The following is a 24,005-nucleotide window of genomic DNA, read 5'->3' on the forward strand; positions in this document are numbered from 1 at the left end:
ATTTGTTGTCCAGCAGCTGGAGGTTTCGATCACCATCCTGTGGCTTGGTCTGGTATTTGAAATAGGAGCATTGGCGAGAGGCATTTTCAGCTCCCGGCCACGCCTACACAGTGGCATATCTCATTATTAGGGAGTTTAAACCCGAGGCTCATTCAGTTACGGTAGTATAAATGTGGAATATTATAATCATCTGTCAGCACTTAACACTTCTGGGCCCAGACTCTCATTTTGGACAATTACAGTCAGTCCTACCAAAAGTCAGTTGGAATCATTCATGATGGTCTGAGTCCTTTTATGTATAAATCTCTAGCGAGCTAATTATAAAACTATTTACATTCTACTGAAAGTTTTGCTAATTGATTTTGTCGGATTTAGGAAGAGAACACAGAATACCTGCTGGTAGCTGCCATGCAACCCTACTGCACGTTCTAAACTCAAAAGGACCTTTTTCATGCAATTTTAGCCTGTGTTTCATTCCTAGGTTCCGTTCCTTTCCTCTCCCCTTCCCTTCCCTTCCCTTCCCTTCCCTTCCCTTCCCTTCCCTTCCCTTCCCTTCCCTTCCCTTCCCTTCCCTTCCCTTCCCTTCCCTTCCCTTCCCTTCCCTTCCCTTCCCTTCCCTTCCCTTCCCTTCCCTTCCCTTCCCTTCCCTTCCCTTCCCTTCCCTTCCCTTCCCTTCCCTTCCCTTCCCTTCCCTTCCCTTCCCTTCCCTCCCCTCCCCTCCCCTCCCCTCCCCTCCCCTCCCCTCCCCTCCCCTCCCCTCCCCTCCCCTCCCCTCCCCTCCCCTCCCCTCCCCTCCCCTCCCCTCCCCTCCCCTCCCCTTCCCTTCCCTTCCCTTCCCTTCCCTTCCCTTCCCTTCCCTTCCCTTCCCTTCCCTTCCCTTCCCTTCCCTTCCCTTCCCTTCCCTTCCCTTCCCTTCCCTTCCCTTCCCTTCCCTTCCCTTCCCTTCTTTTTTTTTTTGTTTCTTTACAGCATACAGATTAACTGCTTAGTGTCTTTCCTTTAGCCAAAAGAAAACCAAGGTACCCTTTCTAAACAGTGCTTTTCAGGATGTGTATTAGTACTTTAAATTTTATTTTTCATTTTGATATAGATTTCTTATGCAAAATATGGAGTATTTCCATGGACCAGAAATAGTAAAAAGTTGTTAGATAGGAAAGCAGATAAGGGTGCCATATGTAGGGCTCCTACACCTAAGAGGCTGTAAAAACTCTGTGTGCAGGGGGAACAAAGGGTTACGTGCTTTATGTATTTTCGAAGGTTTAAAAATTTTAGAACTTAAAAAGTTTTGGGGTTTTTTCTCTGTATTTAGCTGCTTCTTTTAGGATGAAGATAGATAAATATGTTGTCACACTGAAAAGTTGTCTTCACAGATCTCAGGGTTCTCAGACTGTGTAAAAATCAGTCCAATTCTTCAACTCTGAAAACTTGAGGGCAAAGTTATTACTTTGTAGAGAGTATGCCCAAAATCACATTGAAATAACGTCTTTTTTTTCCAAGGTGTTGGTGTGAAACTGCATACACAGATTTGCACGTCTGCTGCTTTGGGCTTCTCCCTTAACAGATCTGACAGGTCAGCACAGTCAGGTCTCAGCAGTTACTAGATCAGGGGAAAGCCAGGGTGCTGCTGTGTATGGAGTTGCTAATACAGCAAATGTAATTTTTTTTTCTTCTAAATTAAGTCCCAAACTATGCAATAGGATGTTGCTAGGGTTGCTATGCCATTAGTTTGAATGAAATGTAGATCTGAAATTCTGTTGACCTGAATCCACTAAAGATAGTTTCACTTTTCATCAGAGTAGAAATGAAATACCTGTAGGAATAAAAAAATCTTCCTATTTAAAGTCCCACTAGAGCTAATTGGTTGCACTGCTCTTCTTCACTCCTACAGTCTGATGTTGTATGGTCTTGCTGTGTACCGCCCAAGTATCCACTTTGGTTTTTGCCTACCAGCCTGATTCTGTATGTTGTGAAGTCAGTGCAAAACTTGCCCCATGACCAGGCTGTGGGGGGCGAAGGGACCCTGCCCCATGACCAGGCTGTGGTGGGCAAAGGGACCCTGCCCCAGCCAGTGAAGCAGCCCCTGACTCTCCAAGAGAAAGTCCGTTTCCATCTCTGTGCAAGATGTTACAGTTATTATTAGTTTGTTGTGTTCATACAGTTGTCAAGAAATTGTTGTGGATTTTAAAAAATCAGGAGTGAAATTTTACCTCTACATGATTGCTGAGAACTTTCTGGGCAGAAAAAAAAAGAAAATTTATTACACTTTCCTTGACACAGCAAATTTGGATACCCTCGCATAGTATTGTAGATGGGCAGCATATGAACTAGATTAATAGGTAAAACCTCTAAATTAATATAAGTTAAATCCTAAGGTTCTCAGTCAAAAAACAATCTCATGGAAGTTAACAGGAGTTTCATCTGAGTGAGAAACTGAGGATTTGATCAGTTTAATATTTGAACCTAATTCTGTACATTTGTCCCATCATTTCTAGTGTTTAGGTGCCTTTTTTAGAAAATGTGCCTATTTGCAAAATAAAATGAAAGAGTTTTTAAATCTCTTTCTCACTGTTCTAAAACTTGCGGCTGTCTGTGCTGGAAGTCGGGTGCAGTATCTGGGGTTTCAGCCCTGGAAGGTTAACAGACTGTACAAGTCAGTAGTAACAGGCAATGTTAAGTTCAAAAGGGCAGTGGAAGAAATACTGAGGCAGCCTTGAGGGTTTGCCCTGATGGCTTAGGAAGGTCGATACTACGACAGAAAGGGCAAGCTGCCATGAAGCAGGAGGCAGTATCTGAGAAAATGATCCCATTGTCATGCTCAGTTTTCTGATCTTCATTTTCAATCCTTTTTCTCTAAGCACATAAAGAAGCCAGACTATGTGACGACAGGCATTGTACCAGACTGGGGGGATGACATAGAAATTAAGAATGAAGATCAGATTCAAGGGCTTCGTCAAGCTTGTCAATTGGCCCGTCATGTCCTGCTTCTGGCTGGAAGGGACTTAAAGGTAACAATTACAGAAGTCCCATAGCAACTTGGATATCTTTTATGCCTTCACTTTTTTGAGTTTTTTCTACTTTTTTTTTTTTTTTTTAACTTTCCCTTTAATGTGTATCCAGCTTTAAGTTAGATCCTGAATAAAGAAGGTTTTATTAACTTTTGATGCCTGTTTAGTTATTTCTATATTTTGGACCTATGTAGTAGTTAGAGTGAGTTGCTGGCTCAGGTGTAATATCTCTGTCTGCAATTTCCCTCTGGTCAGATTGTGCCAAATCATGTGAGTTGCTTATAAGGCCCATGCTACATTTTTCCCTTTCGTTTCATGGCCCGTCCTCGTCCTGCTTTCCAGCTCCGCATGTGTGCATGTCTGGAGGACTGGTTTCCCTCCTCCGTTCCCGTCCATCCTTCAGCCCTTCGCCGTCCTGCAGGGTCTGGCACAATAGAAGTCGTAGAACTGCTGTTGGCAAAAGCAGCTGCCAAATTCCACAAAATTTTCCAAAATGCATCAATAATAAAGCCTCATGGTTTCCAGTAATGTTTCTACAGTATGTTTTTTGGGACACCTTCCAAGTTAAAATGTACTGCTACAAGGTTTTGCAGATGAAGGAGTGCTTTTTTAACCTTACCTTGGTATTTCATGTAATAGCATACTGGATAGGGTAAAATGGGTTGAGTGGCTATGAGATGCAGAAATAGATGTGGACTATAGGTCAATGCTATTGACTGAAAAGGGGAAAAAAATTATCAGTTTACCATGCATTTTTCTTTCAACTATCATCACACTTTCCCAGAAGTCTAATTGTGGAGCTGAGATGGTCAATAACAAAACTGCCTGAAGCTTTAATATTACATATGCTCATGCGTGTTTAACTTCTTTATATGCAATTATTTCCCTGTACAGTAAAACTTAGTCATGTGAAGTTAAGGGCATATACATGTTTCTGAAGGATCAGGATGCAATGTGAGTTCTGAACGAGAGCAATTTTTTGCTAAAACTCTTTGGTTATTGTCATGTGTAAAATACATATGTATGCAGCACAGTGTAGCTTATGGTGCAGATCACAGTATGTGCCAAATCGTACATAATAGCAAAATGCTACATACGTGTAACTAATATTTTGAAGCAAGGTGTGTAAGATAAGCATTACATGACCAAGAGCTGTGAACTGAGTGGGAGGTGGCACTTGGAGTTGCAGTGCCAAGACTGCTGCCCGGGTCAGCCAACGGGCGAACTCCATTTTACACCAGCAAGTGTTTGGCCAAGACCCCCCTGATTGGGAGGAGGCTCCAAAACCCTCCCTCATCGACAAAGGAGCGTCTTCTGCTTTCCAGCCTGATGCTGCACGTGGCCAGTTTATACTCATTTGTTCTTGTGCCAACACCGCTATAATTTAAACAGCTTCCTGCCTTTCCTTCAGTCTGTCCCCTTGATGCAGTAATAGAGCTATTACAGCTTTCAGTGTGCCAGACTAAACAAACTGAGCTCCTTTAGGCTATTCTCAGAAGGTAAACTCTGCATTTGTATTTTATATGAAGAGCCCCATCCCTCCACCTGTTCCTGTTGTCTTGCTGAACCCATCTTGCATCACAGCCCTCCAAAACAGCTCTCACTTTTGCTTCAACTAATGGCAGCAACATGCCTCAGTATAACAAAGATGCATTACAATGCATGGATGCAGAGGGACCAAGTTTGAGCTGAGTGTAGTTTTGATATTACCATTTAATGCCTATGTGACTTAAAGATACAATATGGTATTATATATGATAGCATTTACTGGGCTTGAGGGAAAGATTTGGAAATAAAGCAGCCAATTCTGTTACATGGAAGTATTTTGTTAGATACCATCACATTACACCGTCCAAAATAAAAGATGAGGTGCGCAGCAGAGGCCTCCCGAATATTGCCCAGCTAGCAAAATCTCCTTTAAAAGTAACACAGATACTGTTAAAAGCAGAACTTTTCACAGCGCGTGAGCCTCCCGTGCAGAGAGCACAGATCTGTCTGCTGGGTGTCCAAAAGCCACGTTGAATTCCTTGAGACGAGCAGCAGCAGACAGCACCCAGTCTGGTGCGTAGCAGTTCAGGTTGCCTATAGGCTAGAGATGATAGATGGGCAAGTGAAGGCAGGAGCAGCAAACTTGTATTTATCCAGAACCGATGGCTGCAGTATCCCAATAGACAGCACGCGGGGGTGCAGCTGCCATCCCAGCACAGAGGCTGCAGCAGCTACTGCAAGGCAGGAGGGTTGCACAGTAACCCCAAATCCTGGCCTTGAGTGGGTTCATTCGCTCCTCATCTGCCCAGCCACGTTTTTGTGCTGAACGACTTGCAAGCTGAGAAAATAGACCTGGTTTTATCCTCAGCACATTTTGTGGTATTCACCATGCGTGATCATGGAATATTTCAATATATGGAGAAGTAATGCCTCCTGTGCCACAGCCTACCTATATTCCACTTGTTCCTAAAAAGTCCTCTAAAATCACAGCCACTGTAGTGTATGTATACAAAGTATGATTTTCAAAGACTCAAAACTCTTTCAAATCAAAATCAATTTGCAGAGGAACCCTCCAAGGCACTTCTTCTCAATGAGGGAGGTTTCTCTACCAAATTTCAAATTTCAGCTCTAACCATTCCAGACAGAGGGTTGATCCAAAAGAAAAGTGAGAAGAATGTTATATTAAATGTGTACGTTTTCCGCTCCACAGATACTCAGAAATGGCTGAATGATTTATGAGAGGGTTTTTTTTAATATGTAAAAATCATGAGAAAAAAAAATAATATAGAAACCTTCAAGCATAAAAATGAAGATTTCTAAAAATTATGGATAAGCACATGTAGATTCACAGTGATCATCCAGGCTATGGCAACTTTAAGTAAAATATCCTCAAGATACAAAGCCGAATATGTAAAACTTTTATAAAATTAAAGAATACTTTGAAAACAACTTCATAAAATACACAAGTACATTAGGATAAATGTACTGGGCAGTTACATGAATTAAGATCCTTTCTTTTACAAATAAAAAGGGAAAGTGATGTGTTTTAAAGGACTGAAGGCATTGAAATCAGACATTCCTATAGCAGCTACTGAAACAAAATGCCATGGAAAATTGGTGTGTTTGGGAAAGCAAATGTGGGAAAAAGAACGGAAAAGAAGCAGACAGTATTTTAGGTTTTCTAGGAACCTTTGAGTGCTCATTTCTACTGCATGCTTTATTTAAAACCTTTTTCTCTTTAAAAAGAAAGGTCCGATATATCAATAAAGTGTATCATGCAGTTTAGTGTTTTGTATCAAAGCAGCATATTTGAAGCATCCAATATGTCATTGAAATGCTTGGCTGCAATCACATTCAGTAGATATGAGGAACTCTCTTTGCTTTTTTAACAGGATGTTATGTTTGATATTTTAGGTTGGCATGACAACTGAAGAAATAGATTCCATTGTTCATCATGAAATAATCAGACAGAATGCCTATCCTTCACCTCTGGGCTACGGAGGTTTTCCAAAATCTGTTTGTACTTCTGTAAACAACGTGGTATGTCATGGTATTCCTGACAGGTATTTCCTCAATAATATACATTTTGCCATCAAGAATGGAAATGTTAAACTGAAATTAATAAAATTAATTAAATATTGAATATAGTTCAACTTAACTGAATGTCATATGGAAACCTATTGCAGATGCTTATCATGTTACCACATGGTGCTGATAGATATTATATGAAGTAGGAAAAAATGTTATCCTGTTTGCCCAAATACTTTTAAAAAAATAGCATAATGCCTTTAGAGTTGAGTGTGTGGGGGAAAAAAATCAGTACAGTCTGATGTTTTTTTCCTCTAGCAAAATAAGTAAAGGATAAGGAATTTATGTGGTGTTTTCGGTTTTTGTTACATATTTATTTATTTATTTATTTGCAATACATTCAGCTAGTCACAAAGAAAATATGAACCCTAGTGAGAGAAAAAGAATAAATACAATGCTAGGTTTTTCAGGTGTTGATATGTTTTTCTGGTAGTTGTTTCTCATTATTTTATATTCAGCTATACTTGTTCTCTAAATAGTTAGAGCTGAACATTAAAAATAGTGATTCTGTTTGCCTCTGCCTTGCTCCATCACAAAATATCTACCCTCTGATTTTTTATGTATGTGTCATTAGGTGTTTATTCTTATTTTCCCTTTGTTGGGAACTGTCTGTCACCATTATTCACCTTTTTTCTTTTTCTGTTTATGTTTCAGTCGACCTCTTCAGGATGGAGATATTATCAACATTGATGTCACGGTGAGTAATTCATATAAAAAAATAGTCTTTGATCAACTTTAGAATCACTAGTAGCAACAGGAAGAATAGTGGATTGGAGATGGGGGATGCACAGATGGATGTGCTGTTTACTTCTGAGCCAAGGCACAAGCAGCTGGTTTCCTTTTTTGTTTTTAACTGTGTGTTTATTCCAGCTAGACCCAGGCCTGACTTGAATTTAGGACTGGAATCAGATGCACTGAGATCAATGTTGGCCTAAGTGAAATGTCAACCCAATCCTGCTATGTGTCATGTTTTTGAGAAGGTGTAATTGTTATTGATCCACTGTGTAGTTAATGCAGAGCACCACAGTACTGGGCAGCAGCTGAAGATAGATATGTATGAGATGAGCTAACATGAAGAAAGCCAGCATTTTTCCTTCACTCTGCCAAGATTGATCTTCCTCTTCCTGCTGATTTTGAGTGGGGCCTGTCATTATCTTACTCTGTCATTAGAGGCTACATTGGCCTGTGTATGTCAGTCTATTTGGACAGCAACTCTTTTGCTAGCAGTGTTCCCTACATTTATTAAAATCCCTGAAGGTAGTGTTGTGTTCCATTTCTGGTATAAAAGCCCTGAACCTTTTGCGCAGAAACAGAAATAGTGTGATATAACCATGACTTAATATTTCCAGGGAATGGTCAATTATAGCTATTTAAATAAACACTGGCTGGATTTTCTTAGAAGCAAGAAAGTACAGAAACTGGAAACCTAATTTGTGTTTCATTTATGGGGGAAAAAAAAAAATCTCTTGCAGAAGCTTTTTTTCTTTTTACTGTGTATGTTTTTATTTTTCCAAAGTGCAACTGATTTCTAATATGAACACGAATGTTTTCTCAAGTCCACCATTATTTTGCAATACTAAGTCACACACAAGGGAGTAACATCTCATAAGAAATGACTTTTTTTAATTGTTAAAGAAACTCCTGGTAACTTGATACTATTTTCCATGGGCCCAAATTTTGTACTGGTAGAGCAAAGAGAAGTCCAGCAGACCTAGCTCTGAGCATGAGGCTCAAGCTTTCTAAAATATTTTTTCTATTAAAATAAGGGTCTGTGACCTTTTTCCAATGCTATACTTATGTGTGATCTAGGACTGGATTTGTTGGGTTTTTTCAATCTTACTACATTCTTCCCTATCTCCATACTTTCCAATTATAGAATTCTGAATATCAGGTTTACACAGTGCAATGTATTCTTTTTAAAGAATATTTTTGGCCTCAACTTTGCTTTGGCAAACCGGTGTATCTTTGCTCATTATATTAGACTAAATCTGTTTGCAATAGCGAAGGATTTAACATCTGGTTTCTTTGTATTTTTCATTTGATTTTTTTGTTTGTTTGTTTTATCTGTCAGGATAATAGTGACTCCTTAGATTAAAAAATAGTGTAGGTTCCTGTCACGGATACTTCCCATGATAAACCAAACGGAACATTTTTATATTAACAGAGTGTACATATTTTGTCTGCTCTACTTCACAAATAATGTCTGACTAAAAATTAGTGATCTTTTTTAATATTTATATTTATTTGTTTTCTGTTTACCCTCATAAAATAAAATAAATCTTGAAGTTTCTGTGAATGTGAAGATTCCTGCAAGGATGGGAATTGCTGAATATCGTTGTAAAGATTTTTCTTGTCATTTAAAACTGAACTTTGCTGTGTTTGACTATTACTTAGTTCCAAAATATCTGAGGAAAAAATATTACATTACAACGTTGCTAATTATATTTTAGCTTAACTTTAATGAGCAAAACTGGAATGTTTCACAGGTGGACAAAATAAAACTCAAACTAAATATTCCCCAACAAATTGTTTATAATTGCATACAGGCTCTATAAAATGAGTAAGTAATATTCTTGTTATTAACTCTAAATGCTTCATACTATGTACAAATTATTTGAAGAAAAAAATCCACTTTTGCACAATTAAGATGGTAGAATTTCATAGATGAAATACAAATTTTATTGGCTTGAATCATACAGCCTTTAAAATGTATTTTAAACAAAAGCATTATCCGTCACTGAATCCTTAGCATAATGCAATTTTCAGCCTGCCATTACCAGGTTAACATTTTTTACAACTTGGTTCTTTCCTTGACTTCTAAGGAATTAGTGTGTTACAGTTGCTGTGGTTGTACCTTATTAACATCAAAAATATGTAATTACACTTGATGGGCTGCAATAAATATTATTATTCTTTTTAAGCTCTTCTGTGTTTTAAATCCGTATTTGCTTTTCGAGGATGATGATGTTTAATGCTGGGGGGTTGTGTATTGTGCTTCCTAGAGCAGAAAATGAACTACTTCAGTTTAAATATGAACTAGCTAGGTTAAAACCTGTCCAACAGACATTGAATTATAATTCAAAACAAACAAACAAAAACAAGTGGCAGTCTGGACAGGCAGAGCAAGGTGCAGAGCCCGGGACCACAGCTGGTCTCTGCCACAGTGGGGGCAAATACAGCAGGGCCCTTGCTGGCACTCAGCTTTCTTTTAAACAGCCCTCTCTCCGAACTGCCTGCATTTTCTTCATATCTCGGCCCGAACACTAACCTGGCCTTGCGTTAAGCTGTCTGTAGACAGGTTATTGGGGTTTTTTTTAGTCTGGAATCAACCAAAAAAAAAATGAGTCTGTCTTTCAAAATAGCTCACCAGTGGCAAAAGTTCAGTGCTTCGAGGTTGGTGAGTTGTTAGTCCTAGATTCTAGGACTACTTGTTCACTGTTTGGGGGTGGGGGGGAAATGTGTTTTAGAATACCAAAAGTGTGCACCATTATGATTTGTCGTTCCATAGGGAAATGTGGCTTGGTCTTACAAGTATGTGCCAGCCTGCCACGCTGCAGAGCTGCAAACCCCACTTTAATGGGGTGCTGCAGAGCCAGGGTTTCCTGTGCCCAGCAGAGAATTTCTGGAGAACTGAGGTTTAAAACCTGTGAAATGTCAAAAAAAAAACCAAAACAAAAAAAAACAAACCATAATTAATTCAACAGAGTGCCACGTTTTCAGCACGTGAAACTTTGCAGTGCCAGAACAGTATGTTTACTCTCTTTCAAAATTCGCCTCTGGAAATCAGAAATAAAATTGGATGTTAATGCCACGTTGTAGTTTAAAAGTGAGATGAAAGAAAATGTGCAGCAGCAGGTGGTGGATTTGACCCATGCTTTCCATGGGGCTCCCTCTGAGTGTTGGCAGCACATGCGCCCCTTACCCTGCTGCACACAGCATCACCTCACACTCCGCCGGGGATGCTGGCTGGGGGGGACAGGTCTCACACCCACTGGCCCTGCGGGGTGCGAGTGGGTCCCTGCCCCCAGGGTGGGCAGCCAGTGCAGGGGGCACCCAATGGCTCCCAGAGCCCCTCCAGCCTCTGCACATCCCCAGCCCGTCCCCTCACAAGCAGCGCAGCTGCCCTCAGGTCCTGCCGCTGAGCAGTGTCACCGTCTGGTGCGCTGCTGGGCAGAGGTGCACAACCTTTGCATTTCCTGAATTTTTAATTGGCAACCCTTGCGCACCTCACAGTCTTTCGTGCTATTTTTTTTGTTTTTCTGTCTGCAATGTTTCGCTTTTCCAGTCTCACTCTTGCAAATGCAGCTCACCTGCGGTCTGTGTGTTGCAATATATAACTTGTTCCTAGGAAGACTGAATTAATTAAGGAGACTATCTGTTTCCGGATGCAAAACAAGAAAATGTCTTTACATTTCTGCATATGTTTAGGTGTATTACAACGGCTACCATGGTGACACTTCTGAAACCTTTTTGGTGGGCAATGTGGATAAATCTGGTCAAAAGTTAGTGGAGGTTGCCAGGAAATGTAGAGATGAAGCAATTGCAGCTTGCAGACCAGGGGCTCCCTTCTCTGTAATTGGAAACACAATCAGGTAAGCCTTATATTGACAAGTAAAGGGAGGGCTGGCAAGTGGGACAAAGGTTATTGGTGGTTTGGTATAAAGCTGATGACATGTTTTATGATTCAAAACCATCATTTCAGTCTGATATCAGTATGTGAACTGCCAAGCTATAATGTTGTTCCTTGGGTAAGAGAGATTTTTTTTCTAAAGTGAATTACACTAGGGTCAGCAAAGATAGCTGTAGAAAGAGCCAAAGATATTCATAAGGTAGATTTAAATTAACAGATATAATTTGCAGTGGGTTTTTGTTTATTTTTTATTTGTCTATAAAACTACACCACATCTGTCTAGTGATGTAAGAAGGTTACAAAGCATTGTTTTCGTTGTATAGCAATAAGGAATGTTACAAAGGAATTAGTCAACATAAATAAGACTCTTTGTTTAAAAAGTACAAAAATATTTAACTCAAGAGCTTCTGATCTTACAAAGAGCAATGCGTGCTAATGTCACAGGGAAAAAAGAGCTCACATTCAGAGATTTTTCCCTATTTTGCATGTCTTCAAGGCTTCACATAAATGCAGTCATGATTCTTCTGCTGGCGGTTTTGACTAAAAAAAGCGGCTTAGTTTTTTGAAGGTACCTATGGATTATTTTAAAATGTTTGCTGAAAAAAATAGACATAAATCATATACATTTCATTAAGCAATACTTCTCTGGACTACTAATGGTCCCAACATGCTATTGAATACATTCTGATTACTTAAAAGCTGCAAGGCTTAGTCACCTTGAAAGGATGCTGCTTTTTTTCTCTTCATAAATCTTCAAATACTTTGAGGAAAAAAGAGAACGGCAAAATATCAGTTAGATGTATTTATAGCTTTAAAAATATTGTAACAGGGTCTGAATCAAACTTTAGTAAAACCTCTTTGGGTTATATCTGAGAAGCTTTTATTGAAGACTTTGTATAAAATTGTGTTTTTGACAGTTTTAAATTATAGGCTAACTAGCCTGGAGAAAAAGGATAGTGTCTTTCTGTTCTTTCATAGGAAATGTTGAATCAGACCCCTACTGGGAAAAGAAATTTAATGCATATCTCACTATCTTACTGTCCATGAATATAATAGAAGTGAATTCAAAATGTAGTTTTATTTTTGCAAATGGGATGAGTCGATAGATGCACCTCGTATTTTTGAACACCTAGGGTTCAACAAATTTACTGGTGGTGCTCTTGCATTTTAACAAAATTTATTCTTGAGTAGAAGGGGGCACAGAACACTGGATTCTTATTCAAGCATTCTATCGAGCTCTGCATTCATGGCTGTGTCTAAAGGGCATGTCAGCCTTTGATTCTCTCTGAGAGGTAATTATCCTTTTCCTGTCACGGAACAACAAATGATAGCTAACTACAGAGGCACATTTGCAGTAGTCACATTCATCAACTGCAGAAAAAAAATTCAATTTAATTGTGCAACACAGCTGCACATAGGCTTTTTGAGCATTTCTGTTGTTCTCCCTGTCTTGCTATTCCTCCCTCCAGATCTATTTTTTAAACTTTTTTTCTAGTTATTTTTTTCCCCCTTTTTGTCTCTTCTTCCATTTTTACTCTCTGTACTTTCTTGTTAAAGTAATTTTCCTTTGTGGCTCTCATTCTTTTTTCCCCATTGAAGGCTATGAATGTAGAAAATTATCACAATTACTCATATAATTGAGCCTCTTTGTAGCAAGTGCAACTCCAGTAGCCTTTCTCCATCATGAAAATGGTTTCATTATAGGGTTTTTCATATTCTCTGACACCATCTACACAGAGGAACAGGCGTGCAGATGAGATGTACTAGGAACAGGGTAGATCAGTAAGGTCACAGTAGGAATAATTAGCTCTGCTATGGAAAGAGCATCTAGGCCTTTTACTGCTACATAAATGTACTGTCCGTGGCTTTTAGTCACAAAAAAACTTACTAACAAATGGAGCTCCCGCCTACTACTTTGAAAAAAAGATTTGTATCAACACTACAATTTTCCATCATTAAGACTAATAACACAGAGCCTAGTATACATCAAGGGGAATAAAAAGAAAAATCTCACATTCAAGTGGCGGCTGGGTGCTGACCTTTGTTCCCTTTTTTTGTGTTCAACTTAACTCTTTACAAAAAAGAGCCACACGCCACACCAACATGCAGGTGAACTCCAGCTAGTGCTAGCAAAGCACGGCATTCAATTGGAAAATCTGATAAATCTCCATGCAGGATAATGCATTTCATTACAGATTCACTACATTAATTCTAGCTGTATTAAAAAAAAAAAAAAAAAAGGGGAGACGAAAAAGAACAGAAATGAATGTGACATTGGATTTTTGCCGAGTTGGTACGGAGGTCAGTTTACTTGCAAAGTCTAAATATATATTCAGCGCCCCCTTTGAAAAGCAGATTAATCAAAGCTAGTGGCTGTTCAAAACTATATATGAAATAGCAGGTCATTAACTTTATTTCTCGATATTTTATTGTGTCGACGATTTAAATGTGCTGATTTATTTAGAACTACTTTAACACTGCCTCTGCTGAAAGATCGCCTTGGTTTACTGAAGCTTGGTGTTCCTGGTTATTCATCATTTGATATTTGCATGCAGGCAGACATATATAATACAAACAGACATCAAAATCTTATGTTTCATTAGAGTTAGACATAAATACCTGAGAACAAGCACCTACAGGCTAAAAACATTTAGACCTGTCAGAATGGAAACATGTCTATGTTTCTTCCATCAGTATTTCTGTAAAGGTGCTTGAGTGAGACGCAGAACCTATCTTAGGCACAAATAGTCAGAATATTTCGTTTCTACAAGAGTTTTGGGAACAATTGTATCACAGAGGTAAGTTCGCATTCAGTGTTCCAACATAGTGTTTGTTGTGGAAGCTCGATAGCCGATACTGAGTATTTCACGGACAATAGTTCCTTCTCTTGTCAGCTGCAAGTTGCAAATACAAGATTGCATGGATTCGTGAGTTTCTTAGCTTAGAAAAATTTGAAACCTGTTCTTATTGAAGGTAGTGGCAAAACTGTCAGTCAGCTCCGGTGCAGACAGAATTGGTCCCTGTGTTCCATTTTCTTTTGCCATTTCTGACACTTCTCTCTCAGACAGAAACAAATCTAGTTTGAAGTCTACTTTTTAGACAGTGAGTTTAGGGATGTAGAAATCTTGTGAGTGTAGAGCGCTAAAAAACGTACATGTGGTATAATTAAATAAACCAATTTCCAACTCCTAGGAAAAAATAGTAGTGATGAAAGTATTAATAAATGGTTTAAAATGTTTAACTCATAAGTATATGTTTTGATATTAATTTAGAACAATATAAAGCAGATTTTTTTAAAATCTGTTTCCATCAGATTATGCACATTTAAACAATAAGTGGCTCAGGCAAAATAAGTCATTTTAATGTCATCTGTGATAGATTTTCCTTGACAGCTACTGTAAATTACAATTACACTGCTTCTCTCTGCACTTGAAAGTAAGCATTGCAATAAATTATCTTTTATTTCAATCCATCATGTCTGCTTTCAGAAACAGAGAACCTCAAATAAAAGTTCAGCACTATTGTAAGAAAAATACAGTAATTTGTGTTCCAGTTTGAAACTAAAATGTACCTTTCTTTCAAAAAACAATTGTTGGCTTTCAAAAATATTACTAATTATACCTCAACATTTATTGTCATTATAGGGAATCCCTGAACTTGTGCATTCCCTTAGTCTAGGATTGCTATTTAAGAAAAAAATACTTTAATATTTTCCCAGTAGAATTTTGTAATTTCTCAAATTAGACAATATGCTACTATTCAAAATATTTTTACCACAAGCAAATCTAGTTTAGGCTGATGCTGTTTTCAAGAATTAAAAAAAAAAAAAAAAGACAAATATGCCATTCAGTGTGATTTTGCTAGCAATATATCTAAGAAAAACAGTATTAGTTCTAATTAAAAAAAAAAAAAAGAAAAGAAAAAGGCAGTCATACAGATCCCCAAGTACCAGAACAATTATGATAGATCTGTTATGGCTTTCAGTGCTTCCTGAGCTTGTTCACTGCCCAGAAGTGTGAAACAGATTTGTTTAGCAACGTCAGCCGTTCACGTCATGCTGCTGTGTGATAAAGGTTCATCCCTGGGGAGAGAAGCTGGCGCTGGGGGGAAGTGTCCCCAGCTGGGAATCGGCTCACGGGGCTGTTGAGCGATCAGTGGTCTGTGCCATCTTCGCTCATCAGCCAAATTCTTCCCATTTACCACCACAAGCCCAGAGAGGCAGTTGCTACCAATGCTGAAAATGGGATTTGTTTCACGTTGTTTCTTCAGTAAGGGCTTAGAACACTGGACCAGACATGCTTTGAGGAAAAAGCGACAAAATTTGGTAAAAATAAAATGCAGGTTGTGGGTTTGGGTTTAAAAAAAAAAAAAAAAAGAGTTCCAGTCTAAGACTGAGTGGGTGTTTTTGCCTCTGGAGCTGGGATGCCTGTTAGGCCGTAAGGCTCTCCTAGAGGCTGCCTGCACAGGGCCAGCCCTTGATGGAAATTCTTTTAACCTGTTTCTCAGCTCCTTAGCGGGAGGAATTTATCCCATTCACCCAGGAACTCCTTTCAGGGGCGTCTCCAGAGTATCAGGGAGAGCCTGTTGCTGCTTTGTTGTGGTTTCCCTGTTGGGCTGCTGGTGGGACAGCAATGCCTGACTCCACGCTCATCCCTCCTCTCACAGAATGGGCTGTTGTTTGGCAACATGGGAAGAGGGTGCTCAGGAGGGAACTGACACCCAACTCTCCCGTCTCTGTCCACTCTCAGAAGCATGATGCCACCACAGGAGAGGTTCTGCCTATGGGTTTAGGTGGACAGCTTGGCCCTCAGTGATGGTCCTTTACCAGCTGGGCTGCTGCTGGTCCATCCTGATGCCAGATGCTTTGCCTGGTTTTGCCATCCACGAAAGAGGAGAAGCGCTGCAGGTACTCTTGACTCCACAGCCACTGGGCTGGAACACGTGGCAGCAAAACATAAAATCCAGTTCTGGGCTCATTAAGTGATTATCCTTTTAATCCTGCCCAATTCACCTCTGCCCGAGCATGCAACATGACTCAAAGAATAAAATGTGTGATGATAAATGTTGTCAATGGATATTTTTGACAATGATGATTCTGAAGAATCTTTCTTTTCTTTTTTGATGCTGTTGATGCAGCATGGCTCTGCTGCCCCAGCCTTTGCTCTGGAAGTGATTCGGCTGGGGGCGGCCCTGCGGGCGAGGGAAACTCCCCCCAGGTGGTGCAGCTCTCCTTTCCCATGGCAGATGCCAGACAGCCCAGCTCAACTGTGCCAACTCCTGCCTCCCACCTTCACTGCTTTCCCACTTGCAATCAGGGCTCCTCCAGCTGCCTGATCTTAAGCTGTGTGTCTGCAAGGAGCAGTGCATGGAGCTGGGGCTGCGATCTTGTCAGGTTGCCTTCCAGGGAAAGCAGGAGAGAAAGGCCACTGCTGACAGATCCTGGGCTGGGCAGTGAGACAGCCAGACCAAAATGTTGAGCTTTTGTCAACAGAAAATGTCAAACTTGTGCAAAAATGCTGCTCTCCATGGCATCCCAGTTTTTAAATCAGATTCCACAACCTCGGAACCCTGGAGGCTGGAGAGGCTAACCAAGATCAACACTTCAGTTCACTCTTCTCAGAGCTGCTTCAAAGACCTCCATGCCAGCATTTACAGCCAATATGCAGATGAACATTTACAGGATCAGTTTTGCAAGTTTTAGCTGGGGTTAGTAGCTTTCTTTTTTTATGAAAGCTGGGTGTTTTACGATAACTACACAAGGATGTAAGAACTCACTAGGATTTTTTAAATACTCCAAAGAAAAGCTAGTAGTTGTGGAGTGCAGTTCCCCATAAGGTGCTTCCAAATAGTAAAACCAGATTGGACATGGCTGAGTTTCATACCTGCAGCTTATTTTCTCCACAGGTTTTCTCTGTGTCACTTCAGGTTTGTTGACCACATTACATTTTATGTAAAGAATACCCAAGCTCTCTATGTGGACATTATTAAGTGGGAAAGGGGGTGGAATGGGCGCCTGTCAGAGCAGGTGTCAAAGCGCTGTGAGATTCAAGATCCCCTGTTTTGATCGCAGACAGTAACCACTGAAGTACTGATGCCAACAGAGTTGTTTTCAAACTGTTTGGCAAGAAAGTGACAGAATTCACCATTGAAATGCAGGAGAAGCACTTCTTTCACCGCCTGAGGATGGGATGCTGTCTTAACACTCCTCCTGTGTGCCCAGTGCCCAGCATGCAGCTGCTGCTGCTGCCACCGTCCTTGTCACCAGCTGGGCGCTGTTACGAGAGCTTCCCCTGCCCACAGGAGAGTGTAGAGCTGTTGTGCTCAAAATAGCTGCACAGAGAAAAAGTTTTCTGTCTTGCTACAGAAGGTGGATTGGGGAGTGGGGGGAAAATGCTGTAATAATACAAAACATCTCAAAAAATGACCCTGCTGTTTCAGTGGTCAGGGATGCCATGAATAGTCAGTGCAATTGTTTATGCTTTTACAAGAAGACTTGCAGAAGAAGGGGAAAGAAAAGGTTATCACATGTTGCATGGATGACTTCTCCCATCTCTCTTCAGAGAATTGCTTCACCCATATGGGAATAATTATCTGCATTGCTCTGGGCTTGGTCACCAGAGATCTTCCATTTTGTTCTGTGTTTCTGGCTTTCCAGCTCCTCGCTGTTTCCCATGCTTCTTCCTTGGCTTTCAGCATTGTCATAGCCAGTGGACTGACTCCCTGACCCAGATGTGGGTGACATGATAGAAAGGCATGGGAGTAGGTCTTTTCCATTGCTAGTAGGACTTTTCACTGCATAAACCTTCATTATACTTTTCTGCATAAATGATGTATAAGGTAGAAACCTGACTTTGAATACAACAAAATGAAGCGCAACTTCTAGCCCTGTCAGTCACCCTCTTTGCCAGTACTTAGGAGTTTGGGAGCAGCTAAACTTGAAGTTTCCATTCTTCTCTAGAGTTAATGAAAGAAATGTCGTGAGTCTTGTATCAGGGAGATGTATGGGTAAAAGCTAATACACGAATCCTGTTAAAATGTGCTCTTAAGGTCTGAATACTGCAGCGTTATTAACCATTGACCCAAGTCTCCTCTCTCATTGCTGTTTCGCTGTGGTGGAGCACCATGTCCCTCAATTGCAGCGGCATCACCTTCTGGGACAGTGACCCATGCGCACTGGAGCAATCCCCACAGGGTCTGTGCAAATGGATTACTGCCTGCAGCAAGCTGACACTGCTTTGCACCTCAATAAGAGCCTTCCCATGGGGTTTAACATGCTTTAATTTCTGTGAGAACTTAAACCTCTGTTTGAGTTTCTTAACTTTCCTGCTTTTCTGCCTGAAGTTAGACTCTGATAAAGTAATTGTTAGGATGTAAATATAGGGAAACCTGAAGTTTTTAAGTGCCTACCTTGATTCAAAACAAACAAATGAATCTTTTAAAGTTGTAGGCGAAATAATTTTTTAGGGATTGGGATAGGGCTTTGCTTTCCCAGCATGAGTAGGGATCAGTGCTGGGTTGTGTTCCTTCAGGCAGCTCTCAGAGGTGCTTCTCCCTGAGGCAGGCAATGAAGGACAGGACAGGTCTCCCAGGCAGAACTGAAATGCCATAATGCTTATAAATTGGTTTTGCCACTGTGGTGATACATTCATTAGAAATACATTGTTAATTAGCATGAACAGGTTTGCTGGAGTTGCACTACATTTTCATGTTGAATGTTTGTAGTTTTTCAAAAGGGAAGCTTCCTAACTCTCCCCATCAGCAGCAGAACCCTCTTCTCCTGCAGAAAGCCTGATGCAGGCAGTGGGTACATGGCCCAGCACGACCTCTGCGCTTAGGGAGGGCTCAGCAAAGCCTGCGTGCTGGTGATGTGCTGGGGCTTCGGCTATGCGACTTGGCTGTCAGTGTTACAATGAGTTCCCAGTGAGCTCATGGAAAAGATTACTGGACAGGGAGACAACATGCTGCCATCTCACCTAGACATCGAGGCTGGCAGAGGAGCTAAAAGCCTCTGATGGCAGGTGTGTTAACTCTGAAACCTAACGATGGTTCAGCAGTGCTAGATCTGATAGCTGTGGTCATTCGGAGCAGAAGCAAAGCAGTGACCCAGCGCTGGGGTGGAGGCGAGAGCTTGCGGGATTTGGGTGATGTGGTTGCCAGCAGCAGTGTGGTGGCAGGGGCCAGGACAGGTGCCAGCTAGCAGCAGCAGTGGTCGTGGCATGCTGCCTCACAGTGTCCTCTTTGCCCCACAGCTCCGTGGCACGGCAGGAAGGCTTCCAGGTCTGCCCGTCCTTCGTTGGCCACGGCATTGGGTCGTACTTCCACGGGCACCCCGAGGTGTGGCACCACGGTAAGCGGGACCCGCCTTCCCCCCTCCCCCCCCCTAAGGCTGGCTCCGCCGCCGGCGAGGAAACGACGCTGCGAAGCTGGCGGGCAGCCCTGGCCTCGCTTTCTGAGCGTCGCATGTGTATTTTTGAGGACGAATCGCTCGTTCAGCGGAGTCGTTGGGGCAACTGGGCCCCGCGGGCCGCTTTCCCCGCCCCGCTCCGAGAGGCAGCCGCTGTGTGCTGTGTCCCCGAACCCCGATACCCCCTCATCCCGCCAGAACCACGCCGGCAAAGAAAAGCCGCTGCTGAAACGTTAAAGCCCTCGGACCCGGCCAGGAAGGAGCCGCCGTCGGGGCGGTCCCGCTGCAGCCGGGGTGGGATCACTTTCGGCGGGTGCTCGAGTTCATAGCGGGAACCGGCAGGCATGGTACCTGCGAGCCAAAAAGGGGCTTAAACCGAGTGCTGGTTGCGTTTACTCGAAAGATTAAAAAAAAAAAAAAAAAAAAAACACCTCAACAGCCATAAACGCGTTTTTTATTTTCTTTTGTAGCCAATGACAGTGATTTGTTAATGGAAGAAGGAATGGCGTTCACAATAGGTTAGTAACTCTCTGCTATGGTTTTCTTTCAAAATGCACACACAGAGCAGCGCGGATCCGTACCATTTCTATATTGGGATATAGAAATACGCATGCAGATGTGGGGATGTCGGCGACACTGACCCCTTGGGAAGCGGATTAAAATATCTTTGAAAAAAAGGAAAGAAAAACCACGCATTTAGGAACCAATGGGGTGAAACAGCTTCCGAATTATAATATTTGGAAAATGAAATGTTTATTATAAATCTTATTAAATGACATATTTTATGCATCTTTTGGCAAGGCGGGGACTCAGCCGACATACTTGGGCTGTGGAGGATGAGCACGGTGCAATGGTGTCCCCAAAGCTGCGGTTCACCAGCGAGCTGACTGGTGGCTCTGATGTCATTCGCTGCTGCCAGAGCTGCTGTTGGGGCTCAGGGACTGCGGCACCGGGAACCAGTGAGAGCCTCGCCCCGCAGCCGGGATGTGCCACATACCAATCACGGAGATGCTGGGGGAAAAGCCCTCTGTCTCACTGTGGGACTAAATGGCACAGCAATTAGAGGGAAACAAGAAAATTGGTGTTTTGCTGATTTAATGAACATTTTAAGCGTGTTTAAAAAAAAAAATCAAATATTTAAAACTATCTGCTGTTTGTAAGTGTGGTTCGTGCTTTAGTTATTATCCATGGGGTCTTAATTAATGCTTGATTAAAATTCCCTGCTTTTACAAAAGAGGAACGGGCAACTTCCTACCTTGGTACTTCATCTTCCTCTTTAGTTCACATTTTAGTGTTGCAAGAGTGCGGGTCCAGGGAGGACAGGGCTTGTGTGGAAGGGGAGCTACCTGCTGGGACAACCCCCCTTTCTTGCTTGCTTCACGGTGCACACAGGAGTGCAGCTAACTGTAGAAAACATTTTGGTTTTCTTGTTGCAGAGCCAATAATAATGGAAGGATCCACTGAATTTAAAATTCTGAAGGATAAATGGACTGCAATTTCTGTAGACAATAAAAGGTGCCTGATTTTATTTTGGGTTTGTTTTTTTTTTTTTCCCAATGCCATAGAACTGAGCACTGAGAGGAAAGAAAAAAAAAAAAAGGGTGAGTTTTATGGGTGTGGTGGGATGAGTTTGCCCCCTAATAACTGCTAAATGTGCATTTATTTCAGATCAGCACAGTTTGAACATACCATTGTGATTACCTCAGAGGGAGCAGAAATCCTCTCTAAACTGGTGGAGGAAGCCTAAAGATGGAGCAAGGAGTGGAGGAAAGCACTGTGCTTCTGTGATTTCCAGTTTCACTCGGGACAGAGAAAAGGTTTCTGTAATTTCTGTGGGGAATAGGTGCTGCGTAAGTTGCTGCAGGGGACAGAAAAAGCAGCTTGAGAGGTCGGCTCTGGACATAGTCTTTTGTATGTGTTACCTGGTGAGTATTTAATAAAAGTCCCTTGGCTTGTTTGTGAACCTGGAAGCACCCATGCACGGCATACAAGTGCAAAGGGTTTAGATTATTTGGGGTGAGGAGCAGAAAGCCGGTCCCATCTCTTTCAAATCCTCTATGGGACAAACTCATATGTGATGACACCGTCTCGGTGCAGCTGAGAGGACAGAGGAACATCACCTTTTCCCTTTATAGCTGAGCTATGAACTCAATTCGTCTTCACTGCGATTAGCACAATGCTGTTTCCCAGGCTGTAACTTCTACTAGGATGGAAAAAAGTTTCCCGAGGGTGGAAGGCAGAGGCAGCCCTCTCTTCCCTCGCAGGCATGCCAGCAGCTCTCCCCCTTCCTGCCTCGGCTAATTTCTCTTTGCACAGCACAAAAAGTTATTAAAAATGAGATCCAAAGCGCGCTTCTCTGGAGATCAATAATTGCCCTGCTTGAAGAAACAGCCGGTTTGGGGTAATCACTGCTCTGCGGTGCCCACGGTAGTTAAGGGAGAGGCACTCCACAGTTTAAGCATTTAATAGAAACGGGGGAGTTTGCAGTCAAGGGGATGAGCCCGGCTCCTGCCCGGACTTTGGGGCTGATGGTCCTCATGAGCTGTGCGTCTCGCTCGGCCCTGCGCTCGCTGCCGTCCCGTCCCGGGCCAGTCGGGCTGGCAAGTTTCATTTGCAATTAGCCCGTTGCTGACTGCCCCGGCGGGCCGGCCGGGTCTAGCCTAGGTACTTGAAAGCTACCGGAGCAGGACTGGTCCTGTGGAACGCGGGGTAGCCTTGGAGATAAGCAAGTGACATCCAGAAGTGCACCAAAACCGCGGCAGCAGCGGTGCGGTTTTGGTACAAATAATTTGCCTCTAATTGTAGGCAGATGCGGTCCTGTGCCGAGGGCTGCCTGCACTCGCTGGCGGCCGGGGCTGCCCAGCACTGGCTCCCTCAGCGGTTCAGCGTAGAAGTAAGCCGCCTTCTTAGAGCTTTATTCTGCTGTTTGTTTTCACTTGAGTACATCGAGCTGTCAGCTCTAATAGTTTCTAACAGCATCTTTTCAAAAAGCAGGATCCCCCCGCGAACACGGCTAACACCGCGGGGCAGCCGCTCAGCTCCGTCCTCCCCGAGAGGAGCTTGGAAGGCCTTAAAACCTGTAAAAACAAATGGGGCAGCCGACAGGTTTACAAATACAGAGAGGTTGAATAGGGCGCTGCGGCCGCGGGAAGCGAGGGACGCCCAGCACTGCCCGGGGCTGGGAGATATATTTTGTTGCCTGACATCCCCCGCCCGGCCGCACTGCCCCATCCGAGGGACGCTGGGGCAGCCGGGGTCCCGCACCTCCCGGGGTCACACCAGGGACGCGTCCCGGCGGGTTTGGCCTCGCCGGGAGCCCCTGGGTGGCACAGCTGGTGCTAAACTGCTCCCGTCCCCTGCCCCTCCGCCGGGCCGCCTCCCGTCCCGCGATTACCGCGGCGCGGGGTGAGGCGGGAACAGGGCAGCCAGGGACAGGGAACCCCCCCGCAGCCCGGTGAAAGGGAGCTGCTGACTCCTGGTAGACGCTGTTTGCTCTGAAGTCCCCCCGGTAACTCTGATGGGATTGCGAGTTTTATCGGCCGCTGCGGAGCGGTGGTGGCCAGGCCCAGGCATGGATGGCGCACGTTCGTAATCCTAATTATGACCGAGGCGAAAGAGATGCCTCGGCTGTGAGAAGTCAGCCAACACCTCGCACAAACCCATCGCACAGGCCGTGTTGCGGAGCAAGTAGGATGAAAGCATCGACGGGGCGCTCGCCCCCACGGTGTCTGGGCGTCCCGCGGCCCCTTCGCGCCCGCCGAAGGCGCGCTGCCCGGGACCGGCATTGCGTGGAGCGGCCGCGGCGTGACCGCTCCGCAGGACGACTGTGAGCAGAGCCGCGCCGTCCGGTCTGCGGGGTTTTGACGGGGTCGACGAGACCGTGGTTCGCCCCGGGATTGCCTACGCCCGGCCAACCCGAGGAGGTGTCGGAAGACCCAGCGAGCACGGAGCAGCCTCCCCTCCCCGCAGCTGCCGGGCTCAAGTCCAGCGAGGGTGCTGGAGCTGCCGGTGCGCCCCGACCCCTCCTCGGACCCGCTTCGGGTGGTCACTTACATCGCCAGGGGGGCAGAGCCGGCTGCCGGAGGAGTTCTTGCGGGGACACGCCGCCACTGCCCCTTCCCGCGCCAAGCCGCGGCGATTTGGTGAAAATGAACTTTGCGCATCAGGAGGAAAAAAAAAGGGGGGGGGAGGGAGGAAGAGGAAGTAAAAGAGGCGTTAGGAAATGGGCAATTAAAACCGACAGAGCCACTAATGAAAAAATTGAAAGAAGGGGAAAAAAAAAAAAAAAACCACAAAAACAACAAAACAGGCCAAGAGCTGAGAGGCTCGCTCATGTCAGCTGGCACGGGCATTAACCGGTTGCTCCAAGGGACCGTCGCTGCCCGGCGGG

The 24,005-nt window shown here is 43.3% G+C and overlaps 1 protein-coding gene across 4 annotated transcripts in view; it reads left to right on the top strand.

Annotated features, from left to right (window-relative positions):
- Positions 1 to 21,578, top strand: part of METAP1D (methionyl aminopeptidase type 1D, mitochondrial) — a 48,321-nt gene extending 26,743 nt beyond the window's left edge. For 3 of the 4 annotated variants that reach the window (XM_065841439.2, XM_071811078.1, XM_071811079.1), the window contains exons 3-10: positions 2,856 to 3,005; positions 6,408 to 6,556; positions 7,236 to 7,278; positions 11,010 to 11,173; positions 19,461 to 19,558; positions 20,086 to 20,133; positions 21,052 to 21,130; positions 21,284 to 21,578. In XM_065841439.2, coding sequence (XP_065697511.1) covers positions 2,856 to 3,005; positions 6,408 to 6,556; positions 7,236 to 7,278; positions 11,010 to 11,173; positions 19,461 to 19,558; positions 20,086 to 20,133; positions 21,052 to 21,130; positions 21,284 to 21,362 — 810 coding nt within the window. In that variant the 3' untranslated portion in view covers positions 21,363 to 21,578. The remainder of the gene's footprint in view (positions 1 to 2,855; positions 3,006 to 6,407; positions 6,557 to 7,235; positions 7,279 to 11,009; positions 11,174 to 19,460; positions 19,559 to 20,085; positions 20,134 to 21,051; positions 21,131 to 21,283) is intronic. The other variant, XM_071811076.1, reaches the window with a different exon arrangement.
- Positions 21,579 to 24,005: the final 2,427 nt, after the last annotated feature.

This window comes from Patagioenas fasciata, chromosome 7, assembly GCF_037038585.1.
Source record: "Patagioenas fasciata isolate bPatFas1 chromosome 7, bPatFas1.hap1, whole genome shotgun sequence".
Classification (NCBI taxonomy): domain Eukaryota; kingdom Metazoa; phylum Chordata; class Aves; order Columbiformes; family Columbidae; genus Patagioenas; species Patagioenas fasciata.